General features: G+C 36.9%; 1 protein-coding gene across 15 annotated transcripts in view; it reads left to right on the top strand.

The window, feature by feature from the left end:
* atp2b2 (ATPase plasma membrane Ca2+ transporting 2) overlaps positions 1–24,796 on the top strand; it is a 119,028-nt gene that overhangs the window by 25,321 nt on the left and 68,911 nt on the right. For 10 of the 15 annotated variants that reach the window (XR_006370985.1, XR_006370986.1, XM_044120904.1 and 7 more), the window contains one exon: positions 21,069–21,784. Coding sequence is in view for 13 of the 15 variants with exons in the window: in XM_044120904.1 (XP_043976839.1) it covers positions 21,586–21,784 (199 nt within the window). In the remaining 2 variants the exon portion in view is untranslated. Of the gene's footprint in view, positions 1–3,074; positions 3,264–21,068; positions 21,785–24,796 lie in introns of those variants that run through there. The other 5 variants (XM_044120895.1, XM_044120896.1, XM_044120893.1 and 2 more) reach the window with 4 other exon arrangements.

Here is a 24,796-nt window from a genome sequence, read left to right as displayed (position 1 = left end):
TGGATTTTGCACATGTTCACTTTCACACATGCAGAGGTTTCACTTAAGATTGGTTCAATGTGTGCAAACTTGAAAAGTCTCCTAATACCTGGGAATTTGATTTGTGACCTGACATTGTCTTCAGACTCTTCCAAAACATTCTGATAGCATTCTGCTGATCCTCCATCATCTTTCTGTAGATGTTATTTCCATTTCTAAGCATCTTCCACAGTTCTTTCTTTACAGTTGTCAGATCAGACTTGTTTCCTAATATTAAGGCTCTCTACTTTTCCTTTATGAGGGCTTCAGGGTTTATCCACAGCTTGTTTTAGGAGAAACACTATACCTTCATGATGGGCACAATGTTGTTCACACAGAAGTTGGTGTAGTCTGTGATGCTGCCAATGTCTTGCCAAAGACGAGCCACTCAGTGGAGCTGAGTTCTCTGCTGAGTTCACAGCTAGTTCTCTGCTTACCGAGAGTTTAGATAGAGGCTGGAGATAAACCAGGTTGTGATCTGATCCTCCACAGGGGAGAGAAGGGCGATGAACTGTATGCCTGCTGTAAGGAGGCTCTAGCCATCAGAAACGGGCTGAACTATGCCAAGAAGATACCTCCAGTACTTTTGCAGCACCAGCAGCCTGGAATATAGAAGGCATGGATGTATACTTTTATGTTGTTTATAATAGATTACGCACCCTACCATCTAAATGTCACATTTGAATGAAGGTTTTCTCAATCTGTTATTGACTCTCTTTGAACATGTGTGAATTGTAGCGATTGGGTAAAGTTTAAACCTTCCAACATAGTCCACATCCTGTGCAAGCAATCTTTTTTCAGTATCTATAGTTCCAGACTCTCTGTCTGAAGCAAAGTGTAGGCTGGTTTTTACTAGGATACTTCACCACACGTAGAAGATTAAGAGCACCTAGTTTCTGCCATATGATTCTCTGCTTTGCAATTCATAGGAACAAATAAACAAATGTCTAAATAAGTGGCTGGTAATAAGTTCAGTAGATATTTAAGAATCAACCTACATCCAGCAAATCCCATCAGTAAATTAGATTTTACACATCATAACATAATTCTCAATTTTAATTATTAAGCTAACCTTTAATTTTCTTAAATTGTTTCTATTTCGTAAAAGGACTGACAATAGATTAGGTAAATTAGTATTCAGAATATTTGCAACTGTTTAGGCTTCCAAATCAAGCATCATGACAGCCATCATAGCAGAATCTATTATTTCTTAGAGAAAGCATCTGCCTTTTCACCATTCTCTAGTGAAAATATTATGCTGAACAGTACTTTCCTTTTATTTATTTATTTTTATTCAAAACCTGTCATGTAACCAGGCAGGCAATTCTTTTTAACAGGAAAGATTGTGCAAGTGCATGACTGACAAACAAATGTGAGAGCTCTGCATTGCTCTGTCCTGTCCTCTGTAGCACAAGCCGCTGTATGCCAAGCTAAGCCCTGTTTAACGTGCATTTATTCTAGTGGGAACACCCTGACATGGCAAGAAGGTGTTTATGATTCTGGTGATGTCCACCATTTGATATTTACATAATACATATGTGATACCAAAGGAGAGAAGAATGGAGGTGAGAGGGGGCAGGGAGGATAAATGAATAATTAGAAAAATGTAGGCACAGTTTAGAAAGGGAACATTTTGAGACAGTGAGACTCTCGCTCCTCTCCTCCTATCTTTCTTTTCCTGGAAGTGACGCAATGCAATGTGTGATAGTGACATGACACCAACACATAGGCACTCTGTGAGGAAAGAGGGGTTATGTTTTTATTTTTAATCTAGGATATTTTATTCTTTTCAAAATTGGGGACTAAGTTGGGAATGTAGTTCAAGACAACAACTCGATCCACCTGCCCTTTGATTGACATAAAAAGAAAATAGGAAGAAATCAGGCAAGACATCTGGAAGAGAAATCCGACATCTGGAAGTCTGATTCACCGTTGGACAATTTCCAGATGCCTGACAGAACTGTACTCATCTTTTCAAACAAATAGTATATAAGGAGCATGGAAATGTCAGGCCATCCTACTGCACATGAACCAAACAGGTTCTATGCCCCAGGGATGCATGTGTCTTGGTATGAAATCTTTCCATCCACCCTAAAATAAAAATAAAATACTTTCTAAGTAGCTGACTGGATCTAATTAGTGAGAGGATTTCTGTGGACCTATAGTCTACTCATCAAAGAACTCAAAAGACAAAATATAAAAAGCTGATTCCATTTTGCTAATATTTGACAGAGCTATACTTTTGGAGACATGTCTTGCAGTCTAATAACACTTAGTTGGATGTTTTCCATAATGAATATCGTTACAGTTGGTGGAAAAGTAGGATTTATCAAACACAATTTAAACTGTGAAGTTTTTTGCCTCAGGAGGGACTGGTGGACTTCATAAAATAGATGGCATCACGAGGAAAGAGCATCATGTGAAAATAATAAAATAGCATCTAAAGACTTTAACCAGGTAGTTAAAATTATAATTAGGGCAATGTAAAGTGAAGGTTTACAAATGCAGCCATATTATTTCCATGTACCACCACCACCAGGAGTGGGTCAAAATTCCAACAAACTATTCATGTGGAAGGATGCCCAAAAGAGGAACGAAGTGAATAATAAAAAAAACCCAAAATGTTTATGACATTTGGAAAACAAAAATAGTTTGTTATTCTGACTGATCTAAAACGGAAAAAGTTCAGTCTGATTTAATATCAGACAGCAAAATAAAAAGTCTTGTGTTTTTTTTTTTTCTACAGTCTAGTTTTAAACTCTGGAGAATCGGATTTGTGATTGTTTTCCTGTCTTTGCTTCTCTGTGCTGTTGATCCTCCTTTCTTCCATACTAACCAACGTATCAATCAATTTATCCTTCCATCTGTCAATCTTTATTCCTTTATCCAGTCAGTAAAAAGCTTTGTCACATACTAAACAGCCTCTCTCTGCTATGCAGTCTTATTCACTCACACGCACGCACCCACACGCACCTCTACTGATACTCATGCCCACCCCTGCTGGCTGCCGACATGGTACAGGCTGTGCATTGAGACAGCCCCAGCTGAGGCAGTAGCAGTGAGAGTGCAGCTTAGCTTGTCTCCCCACACACACGCACACCTACACCCATTCACACACACACACTCATACACATAAAGCACGCTGTTGTGGTGGCCAGTGCCCCACCGCATGTGCCATTGCAACATCATTTTAAGGTGGGAGGATTTTCACATCACAGTGCTGGTGGCGGTAACCTTTCAGCTGTGTGAGTATGCCTATTCTTTTGTATGTAAAATCTCAATCAGCAGCTTGTGTGCGTCTGCTGGTGTCATTTGTTGCTGTTGATTCTGCTGGCATAAATCACCTGGCTGTCGGAAGAGTCTGAATTGTACAGATTGTTCCCTCTGTTTGTGTGATGGTAGGTAAAACACCGATAACAGCGTAGTTGGGTAAATGCACCTTATATGGTAGAGGAGCAGGTGATATGAAGCCAACGCAGTGGAGGGATGAGAAATCCTGTTGGGCAACATGTTTGATCTGTGTGCATGACCTGTCTGGATATGCATGACAGTACAGAGCAGGAGCAGATGAGTGTATAACACCTCTTCCTTATATCCTCTCTTGAGGACAAACCTAATTTATGTTTTCACATAAAAAAAAAAAAAATCAAATGCCCTTGTCTCTTCATTCCTCTAGATGGAGATGTTTTATTCAGGCCATCTGTTGGCAGCATGAAGGGTGCAGTATCTGCTCTGTGTCACACTTACTGACTGGTTCTGACACAGCACCAGGTTTCACTGCCATAGCTTATCATGTATGTTCATTGCCTCCTCTGCATTAATCTGGCATGGTGACTGAATCAATTGGGAACATTATCACCTCTCCTTCCTGATGTGCTTGCTGTCCGATTTTCTTGTCTGGCTCCCCTTCTCTGTGGCCAATGAACTGGTCATGTCCTTGACTGGTTAGCTGTTTTTGCACTTGACTGATGGATTTACACATGGTCATAGTACCTAGCTAAGCATTTTACTAATTGTCTTATTGATATTTGTGGAATCTACTGAGGCAAAAATAGGCATTTCAAATGTAGTAAAGTTTGTTTGTCAGACAGCTATTCTGTCTTCTAGATCCCCACCAAGTTGTACCCTCATTCAGACAGTTAAGCGGTCAGTCATCCTGCCACACTTTAGACAAACTGTCAGAAGAAATTTATTGCCTATTGGGAATAGAGACGTGTGACCTCCAACATCAGCTCCTCTGCACCACAATGGTGGGATGGTCCAGAAGTAGTGTCATTTCTTGAGGGGAATGAATAAAAAAAAAAATTTTTTTTTTTTTTGCAGAAGTAAGAAAAGATAGCCGTCTAAAGATTTTACTGTTCTGTAACTGTCCTTGTGAGAACAAAGTTATTCCATTATATGAAATTCTTGTTCAATAAGAATAAACCTTATATATTGACATAAAGTGCAATTAACTTTATCCTTAACTGAGCTCTTCTTTAATTTTAAATGAAAGCTTTCATTTCTCTTGTGAAGACACAGAAATGTTTTATTGTATTAGTTTCCAATATTATATATTATTTAGGTGTTAAGATAATCGGATATTCGTTAACACATACTACTCGAAGAGAAAATCTGCCGTTCTCTGCTCCCTTATATCTTTGTGCATAGTGGTGCACAGCAAATTTTTGCTGTGTCATCACTGCCTCTGTGCGGCATATTGACAGACAAAGAAGACTTTTATCATAAGGAAGAACTCTTTATGAGGCTACATATGTCAAGGACAAGCACTGACAGCTTTTGTCTGCTCCTTTTCTTCTAGTTTGAAGTGAACACAGATTGATGGAGGATGATTGGTGACATTTACTATTTTAGTTTTGCGAGGTAGTGACTCAAGAAGGAGTAGAGGTCATCTATAAATTTGAAACTTGTTAGTTGATCTCTGATATTTTCAGCCGACAGGTCAGGGTGTCTAAGGTACTAAACTGCTCAAATGTCAGAGATTGGTTTTGTGATTTGTGAATGTCTGCTTGACGGAGAAATCTGCTTCACCATGACCAGCTTTTCAAAAATAGTTGAATGGCAAACTGTGACTTGTCTAACCCTTAACCAGTATTTGTCCCATCATATCTATTAAAGATGCATAATGAAATAAAATTGTGTTTTCCTTGTGTGGACTGGTTAAATTAATGTCCTTGCAATGCAAGACATTAAATTGTACTTGGAATAGGAATACCACCTGACACATCTTTTGACGTACAAGGAGTAAGGAGAGTTTCCTTAGCAATCAGAGTGACTCTTTGATCAAATATGTCTCCTCAACACCATATGTCCAAAGTGTTCATTATAACCTTAGGCTACTAGCTGATGTAGCATCAGTCACAACAACTTATGTTAATGCTGTAGGGGTTTGGCTATGAGAAGCACCACAGGTTCAGGATGTAGGACTGCAGAATTGTAAACAAAAATGGTTAAATGTTGTAGTAGTTGAAAATCAATATGACAGTATTGATTGTGAGTATCCCACATTTTTCTTACTATTCTCTTGGTTTTCCATTGACCCAGTTTCTAAGATTAAAAACGTTATTGGACAAAATCCATACCAAATTTATGCACTGAAAATTCGTCCAACTCGCCAAATATGTCACTTGCATCAGCCTTATTTCAGGTTCTTTGAAAAATTATGAACTAGGACTGGCCAATATGACCGAAAAACATTTTGTGATAAAAGCATTTCATGTCACCATCAATAAGTGACTACTTTTATGTCCTAAATATTTGGAATACTGCCATACTGGTGATATGACCTTTCCTGTTTTATCCTCAATTTCCTCTCAAGCCGTTTTCTTCTTTCAATCAATGTCATTGTTTTTTTTAAGTGGTTATGAGGCATGGTACCAAAATCTGAAACCTGCACATGTTTTTCAGTTGTTGCTTAGGCAACTCACTCAGCTGAGTGAGTGAGTTGATGCCACCAATCTTGTTTGGTTGGCTGTGAAAAATTGATCAACCAAAGCCTTTCCTCTGCCTACATCCTCTGCCTACATTCTGGGAAATGTAAGCAGAGGATCAGAGTTTTTTTTTTTTTCAGGACATCAGAGTTCAGTGATATTATGGAGAATTGTGACGCATTTTTGATTGAATTCTAATTTATGATACAAATCTACTTCACATTCAAGTAGTAGGAAATCTTTTAATATATATCTGTAACATGTAAATTAATTTAAACTTGGCTAGAAGTCATCACATGTATGACTCTATTAGCATCTTCTGGTACACTAAAATGTTCTAAAACTCTTTTTGTTTTTTGTTTTTCTTGTCTGTGGTCTCCCTCTTGAACACTTGACTTGACTTTTGAATTTAATTAGAGCAACAACTCCCTCATGATTTCTCTGGGCTAATCTGGAGCAGGGAGAGGGCCACAGTACTTTTTTATTCACCTTTCCCTGACCTTGCAGTATGGGTTGTGTGTGTGTGTGTGTGTGTGGGCGTGTGTGTTTGTGTGTGTGGCTTAGGACTTTCACATCATTCATCTAATTTATTAACCAATCAGTCAGTCATTAATCAAATCTATCAGTCCATTGATACAGTCACCTTTCTGCATCACAAGACTGAGATGAGAAGGATTCTAGTTTGCTGAAATTATGAGAGATAATCTGAAAGAAAATCAAGCTTCTCTGCCTCCTTCTTGTGGTCCTATCGCCATGTGCAGAAATAAACTTCTCCCTGTCGGAAACAACTGATCAGAGCCAGGAGGAATGTTTTGGATTACTTGAGCTGTTGCCTACATTTGTGGCACATTTAATATCGGTCACCCCATTAAAAATATTTAAACAAAGAAAAACGTTTGTGAGTTTGGTTATTTTACCTGCTGTAGGTGAAAGATGTTTCTGTTTAGTGCATAAAGGAGATCCCAAAGGGGATTTTCCTACAAAAATCCTCTTCAGGTCATCTTAGAATATTGTCTGTCTTGCAGTTTTAGAAAAATCAGAAACTTTAATTGATTTTACATTGCATCCAAGGCAAACCTCAAAGGGTGTAGTTACATCTGAGACTTGAACACACTCACTCGCCTACATTCCCTTGCTCAATCTTACAATTTGCTTGCTGCTTGCTGAATCTTACAATTTATGAGAAAATTCTCATAAGTTGTCAGTTCTGATGACTTCTAACAGCGGCTTCCCATTTTTATTGTTTAATATAAAGCAAAGAAAAAAAAATCATACCTTCCTTGAGGGGATACATTGTTGACTGTCTCTTGTAGAAACCACTTTCAACAGTCTCTGTTCATGGCAGTCGCTCATTCTTGAAAAGAGCTTTGCTCAATGTTCCAAGATTAAGCAGCACTCAGTTCATGTTCTTAAATTAAAAAACACCTTGTCCTCTTTAGAGCTTGCAAAAATGTGAATTCTTTCAAAAGAATTCTTCTACAGCACTGGAAGCTGTCCTAGTATTTTTACAAAGGGTAAAGTGGTTCCCTGTGCTCACATGGAACTCTGCTGCTTTGTATTTATGGTCGAGACAATAAACTGGCCTCTGAAGTATATTTCAGCTACGCATGGCAGCTTTTGTGTTTTACAACTAAATGCTTGTTTAATCTTCAAAAACAAAGCTGACTTTGCGACTTCGACTCTTATCAACCCAGAATAAAGATAGTGGCCCAGATTGGCTACTCGAAGAGTAAAAAGTGGTTCTTACCATTTCTGAATTCCACTTTCACAACTATGTAGAGCATGTGTTGTGTGCTCCAGAGCAATGGTCTCAAATTGCATTCCTCGAGGGCGAGAGTAATGCAACTTTTAAATGGGTCTCTTGAAATAAATGTTGAATCTGCCTCAGTAGCCTGGAGTCAAGCTCTACAGAATTCTGTCAATTAGCTAATATTGGAGCCAGGTGCATTGAAGCACAGAGACATCTAAAAGTTGCAGGACTGTGGCCCTCGAAAATGAATTTTGAGACTCTTGCCCTAGAGCAGGGGTCTCAAACAACAGTCTTCGAGGGCCGCTGTCCTGCAGTTTTTAGATGCGCCACAGGTACAAAACACTGGAATGAACTGGCTTAATTACCTCCTAGACAAGTTCTCCAATGCTGTCCAACTTGCTAATGACCTAATTATTCTATTCAGGTGTGGTGCAGCAGAGGCACATCTAAAAGTTGCAGGAAACAGGCCCTCAAGGACTGGAGTTTGAGGCCCCCGTGCCCTAGAGTGACACATAAATGGATCCTTCTAGTTCTTTTTTTCGTCCTTTTATCTGTCCGTTTTTCACAGTACATCCTGTCACCTCTTACTTGTTATTAATTTGTCGCCAGTTCTTAAAGCTGCCGTATGTAATTTTTACAAAATTATATTTTTTGGGACAGTATGTAATGAGACAGTTTGAAAAGATCAACCTCCTCCCACTCAAAATAACCAATCAGACCATGGAGGAGTGACTCAGTACTGTCAACCATGCTTGTCTCCTTGTCACTCAATGGGCTAGTGGAAGAGAAACAACTATCTGTTGTTGGATAACCATTTATCTGCCATCATCAATGACTTTCTTGGCTACCCTGAGCATTCATGTCAGGCTACCTGTTGTGAAGGAGCTATAGTGTAGCAGAGAGCAAAGGGTGGCTTGGAAAGCCTTAGTAATGTTGCGTTATGTTATAATGACACAATATGTGATAATGTAATAAAGTTGGGCTTCAAAATGTAGTAAAACACCACTGAAACCACATTATGTAATAAACAGTGCAAAATATAATAAAATATTTGAACACAATTTATAATACTTTTGGCTGCATTATTACATTTTGTGCCAGTTGTTATACAATTTGGATGAAGCTCTTTTTTTAGAAATGACAATGTAATAATGTGGCACATTATGTAATAATCAATCACAAACAACTGTTTGTGTACATATTATTTATTATACCTTTAATAACTTAGGTTGTTGATTCCATACACATTTAAATCTTTGAAATTTTTGGACAATAAATGCCAGCGTCACTCTCCTTATCCCTGTCATATACTACCAATTATTCCTTTTTATAGCTCACTCACAGAAAACATCTATAAGTCTTATTTTTATGAAACATGTGAAACGTACAGGTGAGGGTGCGGCTCACGGCTCTGACAGGACATTAACTGACAGGACATTAATATCCATAGTTTGTAATATGGATATTACAACACATCCATATTGTAATAGATGTTTTGGGGTGCAAGAGACATACCTTTTTCTAATGCCACTCTTCATTAATGAAATGCCCCCTGCTGTTCATCATTTATTGACCCTGTGTAGCATTTTAATTGTGGGCAAGTTCATATCTGTCATCATAATAGAGAAATTGGTTCAATGTTATTCATAGTGTTGATGATCACTTTAATATAGCAGAATTTTATTTCTTGAATATAGGATATGTTTTTAAAAAGCACACTGGAATTCTTTCTAAAGAAAAGCTACCTCAGCATTTTGTAATAATTGGCACATTATGTAATATTACATAAGGTGTGAACATGTTACGAAATGTGTTGCAGGATTTTATTTCCTTTTGTGTCAATTATTACGTAATGTGGTTTTAATACTGTTTTTATTACATTTTGAAGCTCAATTTTATTACATTATTACATATTGCGGTGTTACAGGGTGATTTAAAACACTAAGACCCTCCACCTGGTTCTAATTGGTTGAATCAGACAGAGCACTTCATTTGTTCATATGACAGCTGGATGATAGAAGGAAGGCAGAGGAGGTTGCTTTTTATTCACAGGTTATCACATCATGATAATTTTAACAAATATGCAAAAAACTGCTTTGTTAAAAGTTACATATTGGAGCTTTAAATATTAATTTGATCTTGCTTCTTTTGTTTGCTGCCAAATTATTTTGGTGTATTTGTCCTGATACTTGCTTTCTTCCTTTCCTTATAATCAATGGACTCATGTTGACTTTGATTGTTGACTTTGCTTTTATGCTTAGCAGCACTTCTGCTTAGTGTTTTAATCAGATGAATTCTGCTGTTTTTGTATATTGTCCTTTTCAACCTCAAAGGTTTTTTTTTTTGCCCAAGTTTTTTTTTTGGTGAAAACTATTATAATGTACTCATTTTTACAAGGAGCAGTTTTAAAATTTAATCTCCAAGAGACAGCTGACTATGGGCTAACAAAGACAAAATTCTTACTCATTACCTTTCAGCCAGAAGTTTTTTTTATATTTATACCATAGTTAAAGGGTAATAATTCAACTATTGTAATTTTTCTTTCCTATTATTACCTAAAGACTCACTACATCACATTTTTTAATGAAGTACTCAGTTTTTGTGTGTGCTGTCAATGCTGTCCAACTTGTGAAATCCAAGAATGCCATCCAATGTTTCCTGCAAAGGTTGCTCTGGTCTTCTTGGAATAGGTGTTCTCATTTATCTTTACTGGCTGGACGCCTAAAGAGGGCATCATGTTTTCTTAGTTAAAAAGTCAAAAAAGATCTTGAAATGACGTCGGAGCACTCCTCCCTGACATAATTTAAAGTTGGGAAGATGTAAACTGGTGGGAAAGAACATTTTTCAGAGAATTCAAAATTATATAGTTTTGTTTGTGGATAATTCTGAAAACTTTTTGTGTTACAAAAACATGTACATTTTTAGGAATTGATGGAAACTCAGACTACATTTCTGTGACCTGAACTGTGGCTGGTGTGAAAGTGCAGTTTTTCTTTTCTGTGACATTTGCTTTCCTCAAGTTTTCTCTTTGATAAGTTCATACTGTTGGTAACCTCTTTGGAAAGTAGTGAACTTTTGCTAAAGATGCAAAAGCTATAACTGAATACAACTTTTCTGTTTGATCATTGATCTTTTAATAAAAATATTTAAAGAGAAATATTTTTCTTTTTAATCAAACCTATCTGAAAGTTTATTACCTCAACTTTTACTGTAACATAGCATAACATATAGAAAATGTTTTTATATTAACAACGTAGTTAGAACAACGTAATAACTATGTTGTTAAAATGTAGTTGTATCAACTACGTAGTTATAACAACTATGTTTTTATATTTATTTAAAAATGTAGGTCTATTTTTATTCTTTGAGCAGCAATGTGTGTCTCATTGTCCTGATTTTAAAGTTAAGGCATTTTAAATTAACCAATGAATTATTAACACCCAGAATCTGCAGCCAGATTAGCAGCTTCTTTTATTTACTGTCATGCTGGTGTTGATATTACATCAGCAGTGTGACGTGTTTTGTTAAACTGCTGGAAGGACCTTATATGCTTGTATTTGTTCTTCTGGCCTTTTTTGTGCTGCTTAACTCAATTCACTTTCTACAAAGAGTCTTGGCATAGCAACTGCATTTGTTGATATCCATAAACATAGTCTGTATTTGTTTCCAAACATCCTATGCACAATTGCTCTGTCAGGACTGAACAAAAAACCCCCCATGTATTTAAAACTTGTCTCTTTTTATTTTAATCTAAAACATTTCACAAACTTTTGGCAGGTGTTTGGAATATGAGTTATTTTATGTGTAGAGATATTTTAACTGGACAGTCTTACCATTGTATCCTAATGTAAACATATAACATAGTAACTCAGAGTAGCAGTGATATTTATAACATGCTTCAAAACTCTTTGCTTTCTGACTACAACCCTAACAGTAATGGGATAAGAACGATTGTCTGTTACCACTTCTTATGACGGGATTAAACAAAGTGACCATAAACAAATTTACTCAAACACAGCTGTTAGCAAAGCCAGTTCAGAACACAGCACCGCTTTTACTGGATAGAGGGTAAAATTGGATGCGTCCTCAGTTTTTAGATTTCTTCTGGTTTCTTTTGTATCCTCCTGAAAAGTTGCCAGTGTACTCTTTTTAAATAAGTTTAGTAGGTCAGCCATTCCTGGGAAGGTATCTAAAGTTGAAGTTCCTAAGTTTTAGAAATGCCTTTGTACTCCTTTTCAGCCTATTCTTGATTTTCTTTTGGTTTATGGCATCATATTTGGCTTTTTGAGCTCTTTTATCTACTCCATGTTATCAGATGAATCTTATTTATTTAATACTGAGAGTTGAATCTGTTAAACAATACCTGGTTTATGTCACTCAGTGATGTCAACCAACCTGGGTCCTGTGTTTAACTGGTGCCGGTACTTAGTAAACATCAGTTCTTTGTGTTTCCACAGAAAAAAAACACTCATTCTACCACAACAAGGTGACTGTCTGTGCTCTTCAGCCAAAACATCTTCCAATAGTTTGGCTGATCATTTTACCACTTGCGGCTACTCACACAGGCACTTATTTTTCAGTGAATCCAAAAGCAATATTTCAAACATAGTTCTTTAACACTCAGATAGTTTTAATAAATATTGCTGTGTTTTACAACTGTTTCCTGCTGCTGGTACAGATAAAAGTTCAGCTGATTGGTTCACAAGTACCACTGATAGTTTAAAACAGCAATAATAACGTAATGTAGGGATGATATTATATCGACTGAAGGGACACAGTGGTATATATTGTGTTTTTATTTAAACTGAATCCATGCACTATAATCTTTCTCAGAAAGAGAATACAACAGGAGAAGCCTCAAACTATAGATGAATGAGACGTTGAGATTATCAAACGACATCCCATTTCTTTCACAAATCCAGTTAAATGAAGGCACTAGCATGACTCTAAGTTTAAGAACCCAGGATCTTTGATAGAATAGAAAAGACCTATTTGTACCCTGGTCTCTGTCCAACAATCTAGCAACCCATCATTCAGTCAATCATTGAACATTTAGTTATATAGTACTGTCAAAGGGTGACCATCTTGCTTTTCTGTGGAAAACATAACAAAAAACAATTAGAATACAGAAGTCAAAAGCCTTACAAGTCAGAACATGTAAGCTGTATCAGAACACCAAAGTGGTACTAAATATTAAAAGCCAATCAGCCACCTATGGCAAATCTTTATCAGATCTCACTTAAGCTTCTCAGTTCCCCCTTTCCTCTGACACAGAACGAGCCTTGAAACCGGGTAGGCTGCTTTGTCCAATTTATCAGAAGCCTTTGAAAACACAAACAGAGGGATAAATGTTTGTGTGAATATTTATCTGACCGACTTCTCCATCTTTCTTGTTTTGCAGAGCTGAGCTGTAAAATAAACCTTCTCCTCACCAATGTCCATGCTACTCTTAGTTAACTTGACAGCTTGTTTAAGCCCAAATAGATAGCATCGATGGTGGCTGAGAGAAGACTCTCCATGTGGTTGTTATGTAACGGCTTACCTCAGTTAACATCGTTCTCTTTTTTTTCAGTACTGTACTGCATTGCAGCTGCTATCTAACCTACTACGTATCAGGGAATTCCCTTAATATGGTGCAAGTGTTTCTTTTCCCTTCCACTGTTTTATTTCTCAACACATTTTAACATTTTCCTGTTGATACTGCATGTGTAACCCTGGTTGTAAAATTCTTATGTAACATTTCCAGAGATCATGGGCATTTTTTATATTTCTCCTTCACATAGTTAAAATTAAAATTGTTACATTCTTTAAACATGTACAAATCATGGACATGAAGAAAAAACTGACTTTAAAGTAGTACACAAGGAGTCACTGCTACCATGTTTTAATATATATTACAGTCTCATTAAAAAGCTTTGCAGCATACTATACACTGAACGCTTATGAAAGTAAGATGTTGAATTAGTATTTATATGGAATCAGAACTATAGCATCATAAATTGTGCCTACTTTAAAATATGTTCACTGCTTCTAGATTCACATTGAAATTAAATTTGTCATGTTATACCCTCAAATGTCAGACTGTGAAATCAAAACCATATAAAAAAAGGTGAGATAAGCATGCAGCTGTGCAGACAAATCTGCACTGTTCATTGCCACAAGCAGAGGGAGCTGTGTGCCTGTATGCTGTGGTAGTGTTGGCACAGTTTATTCCTGAGCCCTCTCTCACTGTGTTCAAGGACATTAAGAGACAGGTACAGTGAGACTGTTAAAGACTACATGAGGCTTATTTAGGACAGCAAACTTGGACTGTACATAAAACACAAGGGAAGCAATGCAGTGACAGTGTTGTGATTACATCATATGTCTAGGTTTGGCGTACAGGTATATCTAAAAAAAAAAGAGAGAGAATATTGGAGTAAAGTATAATATTTTGATTAGTCATTTCAGAAAGTGAAACCCATATTGATTTATCATGCAGAGTGAAATATTCCAAGTGTATCTTGTAATTTAGCTGATTTTGGCTTATAAATAATGACAATGCATTGTCTCAGAAAAGTAGAATTTTGAGTAAAAGTTGGACCCTGGAAACTCATGGTGTCGCACCCTAATCAGGTAATTGAGTTGAAACACCTACAAAGGTTTCTTGAGCATTTAAACGGCTTCTCAGTCTGGTAGGCTACAAAATCATGGGGAAGACTGCTGGCTGGACAGATGTCCAGAAGATAATCATTGATGCCCTTCAAAAGGAGAGTGAGCCACACAGGGTCAGTGCTAAAAAAAAACAAAAACAGGTTGTTCATTTTGCGTTTAGTCATATTCATAGAAAATTGAGTGGAAGGAAATAGTGCAACAACAGGGAGACCCAAAGCCTTGAAAGTCATCAAGCAGAATTTATTGAATTTATTCAAGAATTAGCAGGAGCTTCAGAAGGAGCAGACTTACGCTGGACACAGACAAAGCCAACACATGGGCTACAAACACACTTGCTTGTTTGTAGCCCAACACATGGGCTATAAAGGTCAGATTGCTCATGTCAAAACACTCCAGAAGTAGAGATGAAGTCAAATGTGTCTTATTTGGGTGGAAGAGTGAAAGAACTGACCTGTTGCTAAAGTTTGCATTTAATTTGGAAACCAAGTGCCAGAGTTTGGAGTAAGAGTGTAAAGGAACAGAATCAATGTTGCTTGAAGTCCAGTGTGAAGGCTCTAGTTATCTACTGGTGTTGGTCCACTATGTTGTCTGAAGTCTGCAGTCAACACAATCGTCTGTCAGAACATTTTAGAGCACTTTTGCTTTCTACTGCTGATGATCTTTACAGACATGCTGACAGGCCTTTGAACCTGCCCATACTTCCAAAGCTGCCAAAGTTTTTCTTTAAAAACAAAAACGTTTCTTCAGCATAAATTTGCATTTTCAGTTACAACCTTGCACAAAATATTGCAGAAATGATGAGGAGTTAAGTATTGTTTGTATTAATCCAAGAAGTTTATTAATTCGTAAGCAACAAAAGTAAAACCAGGATTGGTACTTAAAAAAATCTCCGTCTTTGATATTACTTCCATGTACGTACAAGTAGTGACATATGGCTCATCTCGTTGAAGGCAGGGTAAACAGAGATGGTGAGATCAGTTTATTCCACTACTTTCCTTTTATGCTTGTCAATCTTGGCTAAAACAGATATACATTGTTGTTTAGTTTGACAAGTCCTAATAAATACAGTATGTATCGCTTTTTGGATGAAAAGCTGTTAATTATTTCAAAATGTGTACTTTGTCCTTGAATGTTTGCTCATGTGTTGCTTATTACTCACTGTCAAATGATGGGGATGATGCCAACAATTATGGAGATCAACTGGCATATATGCAGGTAGGCAGACAGAAGGGTAGCACAGCATGTGAAATTTTAGTTAGATACTGACAAGAAAACAATATTAAAAATATCATGTACAAGATCAAAGGATGAACTTATAAGAACACCAAAACAGTAGGTTTCTGTTGCATCCTATTTTAATTTATAAAATTATCATAATACACTGTAGCACCCTGTTTTTCTAAGGTGACCCTTTGTTGCTACATAAATCTATTTATATCAATCTTTGAATATATAATTAGATGTAGATAATAGACATCATGTCATCAGAGGAAGCACACAAAACATCACCAATAACTTTCCTTACAAATACCTAAACTGTGTGTGTAAACGTTCATGATGATATCTTCACTCCAAAGACATACAAAGCAGTATTTTCTCCACTCGTTTTTTTGTTTTTTGTCATTTAGGCTGTACGTCCCCATGAATTTGCTGTCTTAGGAGGCTAAAAATAATACATTTTTAAGCCGTTCTAGAGTGGAACAGAACGCCGGTTTCATGTTTTGGTGTGTACATTTGAGCAAAATCTTTTTTGTTTCTTAAATAATGATATCAAAGCTCCATCTGTCTCAATTCCGCATATGTCTCACTTTCACAAATAAGAAACACGGCGTCACCAAGAGGCCCGGCATAACAAGTACATTTTTTTCTGTGGTGTGGACAATATTTTTTAATCATTTACAGAAAATATACTGTCTCTGTTTAGACAGGACCTACATTCAGGAACTAACACTGCACCTTTTCTTGAGTTCCTTTCTTTTATAATTCTATATCTCTTTTTCAATATTTTGTGACTGGCATATATCCAGTCACCTTATTACTTATCATGGTGGATGGGGTTGAATTACAGAAACAGTTGTAGGAGCTACATTGTCAAGAGAAATTCACCGTGTCACAAGGCAAACCTTTAGTTATTGAAATGACTGGGCTAGTTATCAAAGCTAGCTAGAAATTGTGGTTCCAACCCGATGTACAATATTGGTTATAGAGCAAAAATGTAATGAAAAAGTTAAATTCTAGAGACCGCTGACTCAGAACATTCTTTAGTGAGAGTTTTAAGGATATGATATCTTTCTATGGGCTTATCCATTCCTATACAAGCGTTTTTTGATCTGGTGATCGCTGCCTAAATGACCACTTTCACAACATGGTTTTGGATTACCACAGAAGACTGATGGATTTTAACTTGTAAAATGTGAAAATTTTAAATCATTCTTCTCTGCTTTTAGATTTTACTGAGCAGATGTTGTGGCATAACCTTCCACATTCTTCTTATATTCAATCTGAAAATAACTCATTCAACAGATTTCTGAAGATTAATATTAAAATAAAGGCTCTTGTCATCCTTCTGTTCTGTATTTTTTGTGGTTTAAGCCTGGTCTGTTTTCAGGTAATCTGTCAATGCAATCATATTTTTAGCAGCCGCACATATGTGAACATATCCTGCATCTACAGAAAACATGGCACTGTACTTGCTGTTGAGTCAGTTTTTCTAATGGCCTGGAATGATATTCTTGCCATTTGTCACTAATCACAGAAGATTTGGTTGGCATAAGGGTCAGACCTGTTATCCAGAATTACCCTCTACCTTGACTGAAGCTGTTTAGATACACCAAAAATTCAACAACAATCTCAGCAGTACAGTTCTGTACTGTCTTACTTCTCCAAAAATAAATGAATAAGTCATTCTTAACCATTTTGCTCATGCGCGTATGATACATTATTATTTGCAATTATTATTTTTTATATGGGAATTGTACTGTTTTTCTTCACTATAAATCTTCCATTTAAGATATACACAAGTCCTCAGTTCGGTTCAGGTCAGCTGAGGAAAGGGACAATGTCACACGTTTTTCATCTTTTAACACTTTTACTGGCTAGCCATGCAGAGGAGTAGTTGGATCCATGTAATGGAGCAATGTCCCGCAAAAAAAAAAAAAAAAAAATGTTTTTATGAAAGATGCAGACATCTTGTATCACTGCTTGAAGAAAGCAGCTTCATAAAACTGGCAGTAGGTTTGATTTTAAACTCATTTTCAACCCAAAGAGATCCATCTAGGATCTCTTTGATCACGCCAGTCCATACCAGTACCTCACCTCCCCTTGCTGGCGGCTGACTCCAAGTGGAGCTCTGTGACTATTACTGATCCAGCCACAAGTCTATTCATCTGGTCTGTTAAGTCACTCTCATTTCATCAGTTCATTAAACCTTTTTTTAAAAAATCTGTTTTCAGATATTTCTTGGCCCAGTCTTGGCACTTCACCTTATGTGTCTTGTTTGTTGGAGGTCGGGTTTCAGCCTTCCTTACCTTGGCGGTAAGGAAAAATGTCTCTGAACCTTGAACATCTTGTACTTTTAGATACTACCAGGTAAATTGGAGGAATTGAATATAACAGAAATGGAAGATGACGGGTAGCTTCACACTTGATTCTTCTCAAATCCTTTGCAGATAATTAACATCTTTTTCCCTCAAAATGTCCCTTGTGATCCCCTTGACGTTTTTGCAACAAAATATTTGAAAATTCAAAAACTACTGATTCAGCACTCTTGAACTTGCTAAGATATTAGGGCATGACCACAAAACCATCAGAATCAGCAAAATTGTTTTTGGCCCATCTTGCCTAAGGTAAAGAAGCTACTTACTAATTATCCACATCTCAATATAGGGTCTTGACACCATCCCTCATTATACATGTAGACACATACTATGCTTAAATCCACAAAACATTCTGCTTTATCTAGCTTGGAGTTAGAATATATGACTAAAATTATAATATGATGAAAAAGTAATGAGGACATGTGCTAAATATTAGCTTTCGTCTTTACAAAATGCTGATTTGGCTTATTATTATTGTCAGTCTGACATTTTGACTTTAAAATGGGTCAGACATTAATGGGCAATAATGCATCTTGTGCATCTGTGCCTTCGTTGCACAGATGTTTATCCACATGCTGGCAAACTCTGTCCTACTGTGTCAAGGTCATATATTGCTGCAGTTCTCTGCTATCTGTTTTATAACATAACCTGGAGGTCTTTGAGCTGCTGTCAAAAGTTGAAGATGGTTTCACTCTCATCAGATTACACTGAGATCTGTAGTGTTTTATTGGTTTTAAAGGAATGCATATTCAATATTAAACAGAAAAATTTAAAGCTTTTGAATATTATGTTAATTGTTATAAACTAGTGGGGACTTGGCTGAGACTGGAGTTTAAACTAGAGAAACTTTAAATAGAAATAGAGGTATCCTTTATTGTCCCACAATGGGGGGAAAAAACTGTACCAAAACATAAAAAACTGGGGAACATTAAGATGGATGAAATCAAAGCTTTATCAGAGCTTTTTATGCCTTTTTCAACACCTGTGTGATACATAGCTCGCTCTGGATTCTGCTGAATACTCATCCTGAAACAAAGTCAAGCTGAATGTAAACATCCAGAGGGGATTTTCCAATAGCTGTGCTTTTATGGTGTATTCATGTAAAAATGCTTCAATGGACTAAGTATGAAAACATTGTGTTTTTTTTTTATTCTCAAATATCAGCACAGTTTTATTGAAAACATATTAGACTCCACATTAACCATTTGTAGTTTTTAAATGTTGCATAATACGTCCTTCCGTTCAGATAGTGGCTGTATCTACTCATTGTTTAATAATAAAAAATAAAATAAAACCAAATCTGCAGTGCGTTCTAGAGTGGTCACTTTTTGTTTCCATTGATTGATATTTTATATTTGCGAGCTCACACTAATCAGCCTGTGTTTGGTTTCTCTGCTCTGTTGTCGGATCTGTTATCTAAAAAGGTCAAGTGCATGTTGGTGTTGCAACACTGTGGCTTCTAGAGAACCTCAAAGCAAAGTTATTTACAGATGATGGAGAGACACTCCAGTCACTGCAGGGTTCTGCAGAATACAAAACTGGAAGCTTTGATTCCAGGTCCCCCTCTGTGTGGGTGGGTGGTGATAAAGGGCAACGGTGAGGTAAAGGTTCACTTTGAATAATATTACTAATGATGAACCTTTAAATAATCTGGTGAAGACTTGATTAGTGTGGCAAATGCTGAGTCACTGTTGCCATTCTTGCAAACTGTACATAAAAACACACACTGATCAGTTTTTGTGGCTGATCACAAATTTTATTAAGCACTGACCTGCAATACAGATGTTACTCAGTTGTTATTTTTAATAACAATATCTTTAGTAACTATCAATGACTAGCTTAACATGTTGCTCTAAATATGTTGTATTTTCTGTTAACATAAAAGTTGTTTTTTTTGTGATAATTTTAAACTCATAAATTCAAAAATAGTATATTTTTATACAATTTTTGCCATGAGATTCAAGGATTTCTCACATGCATGAATAAATCAAAATCACTTCTCCAGGTATGTTTTTGATGAGACAGTGACATTATTAAAGTCAAACTCTTCTAAAAGATAGAATAACAGAATAACCTTTCTGTTATTCAATTAACTTCCTGAATCTTTTGTTGTCTAATTCCAGTTGTGGCAAACTACCTGAAATGACTTGATAGGTTATTAATTTTCTTTCTAGTAGCTTCTATGACCTTTTTGGGTTCCTTTTTTAAAACTCCAGTGATACTAAACATGGCTAACTATGAATCCAAAAACAATCAGATATTTGGTTACATAGCTGATCACAACATGGGTAAGAGAAGCTTAAAATCCTACAATTATGGTCACAAGATAACGTCTTGTTGAATCTCTACTATTAGAGTATTGTAGCTTTATTGTGAACAGGTAGATTTAATTTTAATCTACAAATATTTAAAATTATTCTGTTTTTTTTAGATAAATCTATTTCATAGATCGTTCTATAAATATATCTAAACTGCTTATGGCTTTGAGCTAACCTTTTCAGTTAAATACATTCTGCCTCCTTAGCTTTCTAATAGCATTGTAGTTGCAAGACAGTATAACTGGGCTAGATTGATTATTGCCAATAATTACTAGACGACAATCTTGGAATGTATCATTGAGAGAGTGACTGCACAGAAGAGGTCAGTCACTGCAGAGTGCAGTAGCAGTTTACTTACTGGTGAGACAGCAGCAGCGGGTTCATGGCTCAGCCCATCCTCCCTGTGACAGCGCAGCGTTACGTTCTGCATCCCTGCTCTGTCGTCAGAGAAGCCCCAGCCTCCCACCCGCGCACAACTCCTCTCCTCTCTGCACCAGAAAGGAGCAATCTCTCCTTGTCTTTTATGTCCTCGCTCACTCTCTGTCAGTTAGTGTGTGTACTCAGAATGAGGTTAGCAGCACCAGCAGCAGCAGTAGATAGAGACAGCAGAGGCACAGTTACTGCAGCAGCCAGGAGAGGCTGTCCTTCAGCTGTGCACCATCTACTGCTGCATTCACCCCTGCCCTGAGAACACAACGCTCATTCCTCTGCTCTCTCTCTCTTTCTTCCTGTTCCTTCTCTCACCTCTCTGAATTCATTTCTGGAATTCGACACCCTCCCTTTTCTTCCTCTTTCTCTGTAGCAGTGATGGGGAGGACCACCACGTAGAAACCGAGAGGCAACAAAGGCAAAAGCAGAAGAGCAGTAATGGGAAGCCACACATGGAGCGGGTCTGGACTGCAGCCGTGGTGAGCCTGAGAGCTACGGGACCTGAGACCATCATCATTGCCCTCCTCAGGACCTAACCACTTGGGCTGTCCAGCACCTGGATGCTCCGCATTTGTGATTTGCCACCCCCTTACCTTCCCCTGTACCGTTGCTCTCTTTCCTGGACTTTAGTTTTCTTTTTTTTAGTGTCATTTTTTTGTCTGTTAAAATTTGTTTAACCTGAAACAGAGGCGTCTCTCCTTGGATTCTTTTTCTTTTTGTAATAATCTTTATCCCCAAGAATTACTTGCATTTTCTTCTTTTTTTTGTCATCATTGCCTGCTTGAAATTATTTTTAGATTTTTTTTAAAAATCAGACTGAGCTCTGTTGTGCAATTTTTCTTCAATAAGCAATAACAAACACTAATCCAACTGACTTGAAAGCTGACACCATGGGGGACATGTCCAATAGCGATTTTTATGCCAAGAACCAAAGAAATGAGGGCAACCATGAGGCTGGCTTTGGCTGCTCTGTTATGGAGCTGCGATCGTTGATGGAGCTTCGTGGCACAGAGGCAGTGGTTAAGCTCCAAGAGGACTATGGGGCAGTGGAAGGACTGTGCAAGCGATTGAAAACCTCACCCACTGAAGGTAAATCTATATTTTCTACTCTTGCACATGAAATGAGTAGTGGTGGTGGTGTGTTAAATTAAACATCTTATGTTTAGAGAGAATACTGTACAACATTATTGTGTTGTATGTGGGAGTGCAAATTAATTCCTTGCATTAGTATACACTTGTCTTTTAAAAATGCAACCTGTGATAGAGGTACATAGCTTCAAAAATGTTCATGAAGCATTTGGAGAATACGTAAGCACAGCATCAGAATAACACATGAGGTTAGGGGATCCCATTTTAGGTGCATATAAAGAATTTGGGCTGAGCAGAGAGTGAGAAATCTCTTTAGTATGCACATAAATATCTCTGGACAGTTTAGCCCACATTGCTCCCCTCCCCACCAGAAGCATCCCACCATCTCTTGTCATCTTCCTTTTCAGCCAATCAGGTGCAGATTTATTAAAGTAAAGGTACTGCTCCACGTGGGGTGGGCTGGAGGGTTTGCCAATGTAAAACTGAATGTGATTGGAATCAAAAGAGCAAGAAACATATTTTTTATTTTTTATTTAATGTTCTGCAAAAATGTTTAATATTTATTTTATGTGATGTATAAATGTATTTTGGCATAGGGAGGTTATAAATCCCATATGGTTGGTCACCTCTAGCTAAATTCTCTTTACTGTTAATTTTCTTATGTAATCACCATAACTGTGTGATATTTGAACTACTCATCTTACTTTGAAGTCTAACTTTCTAACTCCAGTCATGCAACATTGTCATATAGACACAACAGAGGAGACCAAATATATTCAGAAATAATTAACTAATTAAAATATTGTTTTAATTAGTTGGTCATTTATTCCCCATTCAGGTCTCCATTTTAATTAATACTAATAATTTTTTTTAGCATTTTTACACATCCATTTAGTTTTGAAATATGCTGCTATGAAATGTAAAAAAAACTGTTCTAGTTACAAAAGATTCATTACATAAATAACCAAAATTTAACTGAAAAGGAAAAAATGGCTTTGAACTTTGACTCAGGTAAATGGTCAATTCTTAATCTTGAACTTACACAGCAGTCTGGTTTCTTGTAATGGATATGCAGAATATTTATGGATGGGTTTCTTTGAAGGTAATGCTGATAACCGCACAAGGCCATCTGGTGATTCCTATTAATCATTTAGAGGTTGGATGGGTTGTCGGACTACTGCTCGGTTTTCTAAGAATGGAGACATTGGGATCCTTGGTTAGAAATCTGCTTATTTTTAGAGACTGGTGAAAACATTGTTGTTCTGTGCTGTTCTAAAAGGAAAAAAAGCTTGGGATCCAATTGAGCTTAAGGATCAAAAGAATGCAGAGAAGTTCAGGGCCATCTTTGCAAAAGTTAAAAAGCAAAGAACCAAAGTGTTTTTCATCAGAATCTCTAGGGACACAATCATTGGTGACCAAAAGCCGTTAACAGCAATTTAATTAAAGACATTTTACAAAAATAGTGCATATGAACTTCTAATTAGGTCATATAAACTAGAAACAAATTATCCTTTTGTTTAGCTGGAATATAAATATGTATGTAATACACAGATTCATTTTTTAGGCCATGAACCATTTGGTCTGATGAGGCGTGTCAATGTTCTACCATAGACAGTGATAAATGGTTATAATAGTGGAAAAATCTCCAAAACGCTGTGTTGGAAATCTACAGCAAAGACTGTGATCTGTTTCTTGTGTGAGTCTCCACAATGATCATTTGACAAATATAGATGCCAACCAAGAGTGATGCCAGAAGAATAGTTTTCAATTACAGTCACACTTATAAATGTGTGACATTCACCATTATTTACTAAGATTAAGATATCTGTAACACAAACACTTCAGTTTGGTCTGCTGTGAAGTGAAAGGATGATTATTTGCTGAAGATCATAATACCCAGTATTAAGTAAGGTGGGGAATATGTGATGCTTGATAGAGTGCATGGTATAGGTTCTTTGAAATACCTTGGAGATTTTTAGTATAACTTTTACAATAAGGTAATGATACAACATATGTGACCAAATCAACACAAAAATATTTTGCTTTGATCAAAAATAATTACCCCAATCATAATTCCCAGACCCAAATTTCCCCCACTGTATTTTCTGGACTACAAGTCACACTATCTTTCACAGTTCTGCTGGTTCTAGGACTTGTGGTCAGGTGACTTAAATATGTTTCTTCTCTTCATGATGCATTTTTTGACTGATTTGTTAAATGTTAACTCAATTGACCTAGACCTAAGAGTGAACATTAGTATCTGCAACCAGGTATCTGCTACCAATAGGCTTAAAGCAAGATGGTGGAAGACGAAGGAACAAATCCATAGTTGGGTACCTAAAGAATGTGCTGGCAGGAGAGGCTTGTGAACAAGAGGGCCCTCTTGGTGTTGCCTGCATTGTGCAGGTGAGACCATATTTGCCAACTTAACGTTTCATAACTGAGCTGAACAGCACATCAGTATTAAAACCTTTGTACATTTTGTTTATCTCTCTGGAAGACTAGGTCAACTTCCTGATCAGTTTTTTGAGATGTCCAACTCAATGTGTTGCACGTAGACCAAAACAAAGACAATAAATTTTAGTCGGTCTTCAGGAAGCTTATTGTTGAGCTCAATACAAGGGGAGCAACAAGCAACAGCAACAAGCGAACGTTTTCCGCCGCTCTGGGTGAACGCAGCACAGGAGACGCAAACGGTGACAAAAGTTGAACATGTGGGTACACGAGCAGTATAGACCCTCCATTGAATGGGCAAAAGAAACAAAGAAGACAATGACAGAAATGGCAGAACTTCTCCATTCATATTCTGTGATGTATTTAATTGACGCACAGACTTTCTCTTCTGTGGTACCTTCTTAATATCTCTTTCTGATATCATACATTATCAAGATGGGATGCATTTTTGCCATGTTTGATTTTTGTCTGAAAACATTCCCAGTTTTCCAAATATGAACTGTCCTCTATAACGCTTTATACTTACTCTGCAGAACATATATTACCCCTGAAATCCGA

Source organism: Gambusia affinis, linkage group LG07 (assembly GCF_019740435.1).
Source record: "Gambusia affinis linkage group LG07, SWU_Gaff_1.0, whole genome shotgun sequence".
NCBI lineage: Eukaryota > Metazoa > Chordata > Actinopteri > Cyprinodontiformes > Poeciliidae > Gambusia > Gambusia affinis.
The sequence above is the reverse complement of the archived record's forward strand: the minus strand, read 5'-3'. Positions and strand labels throughout refer to the sequence as shown.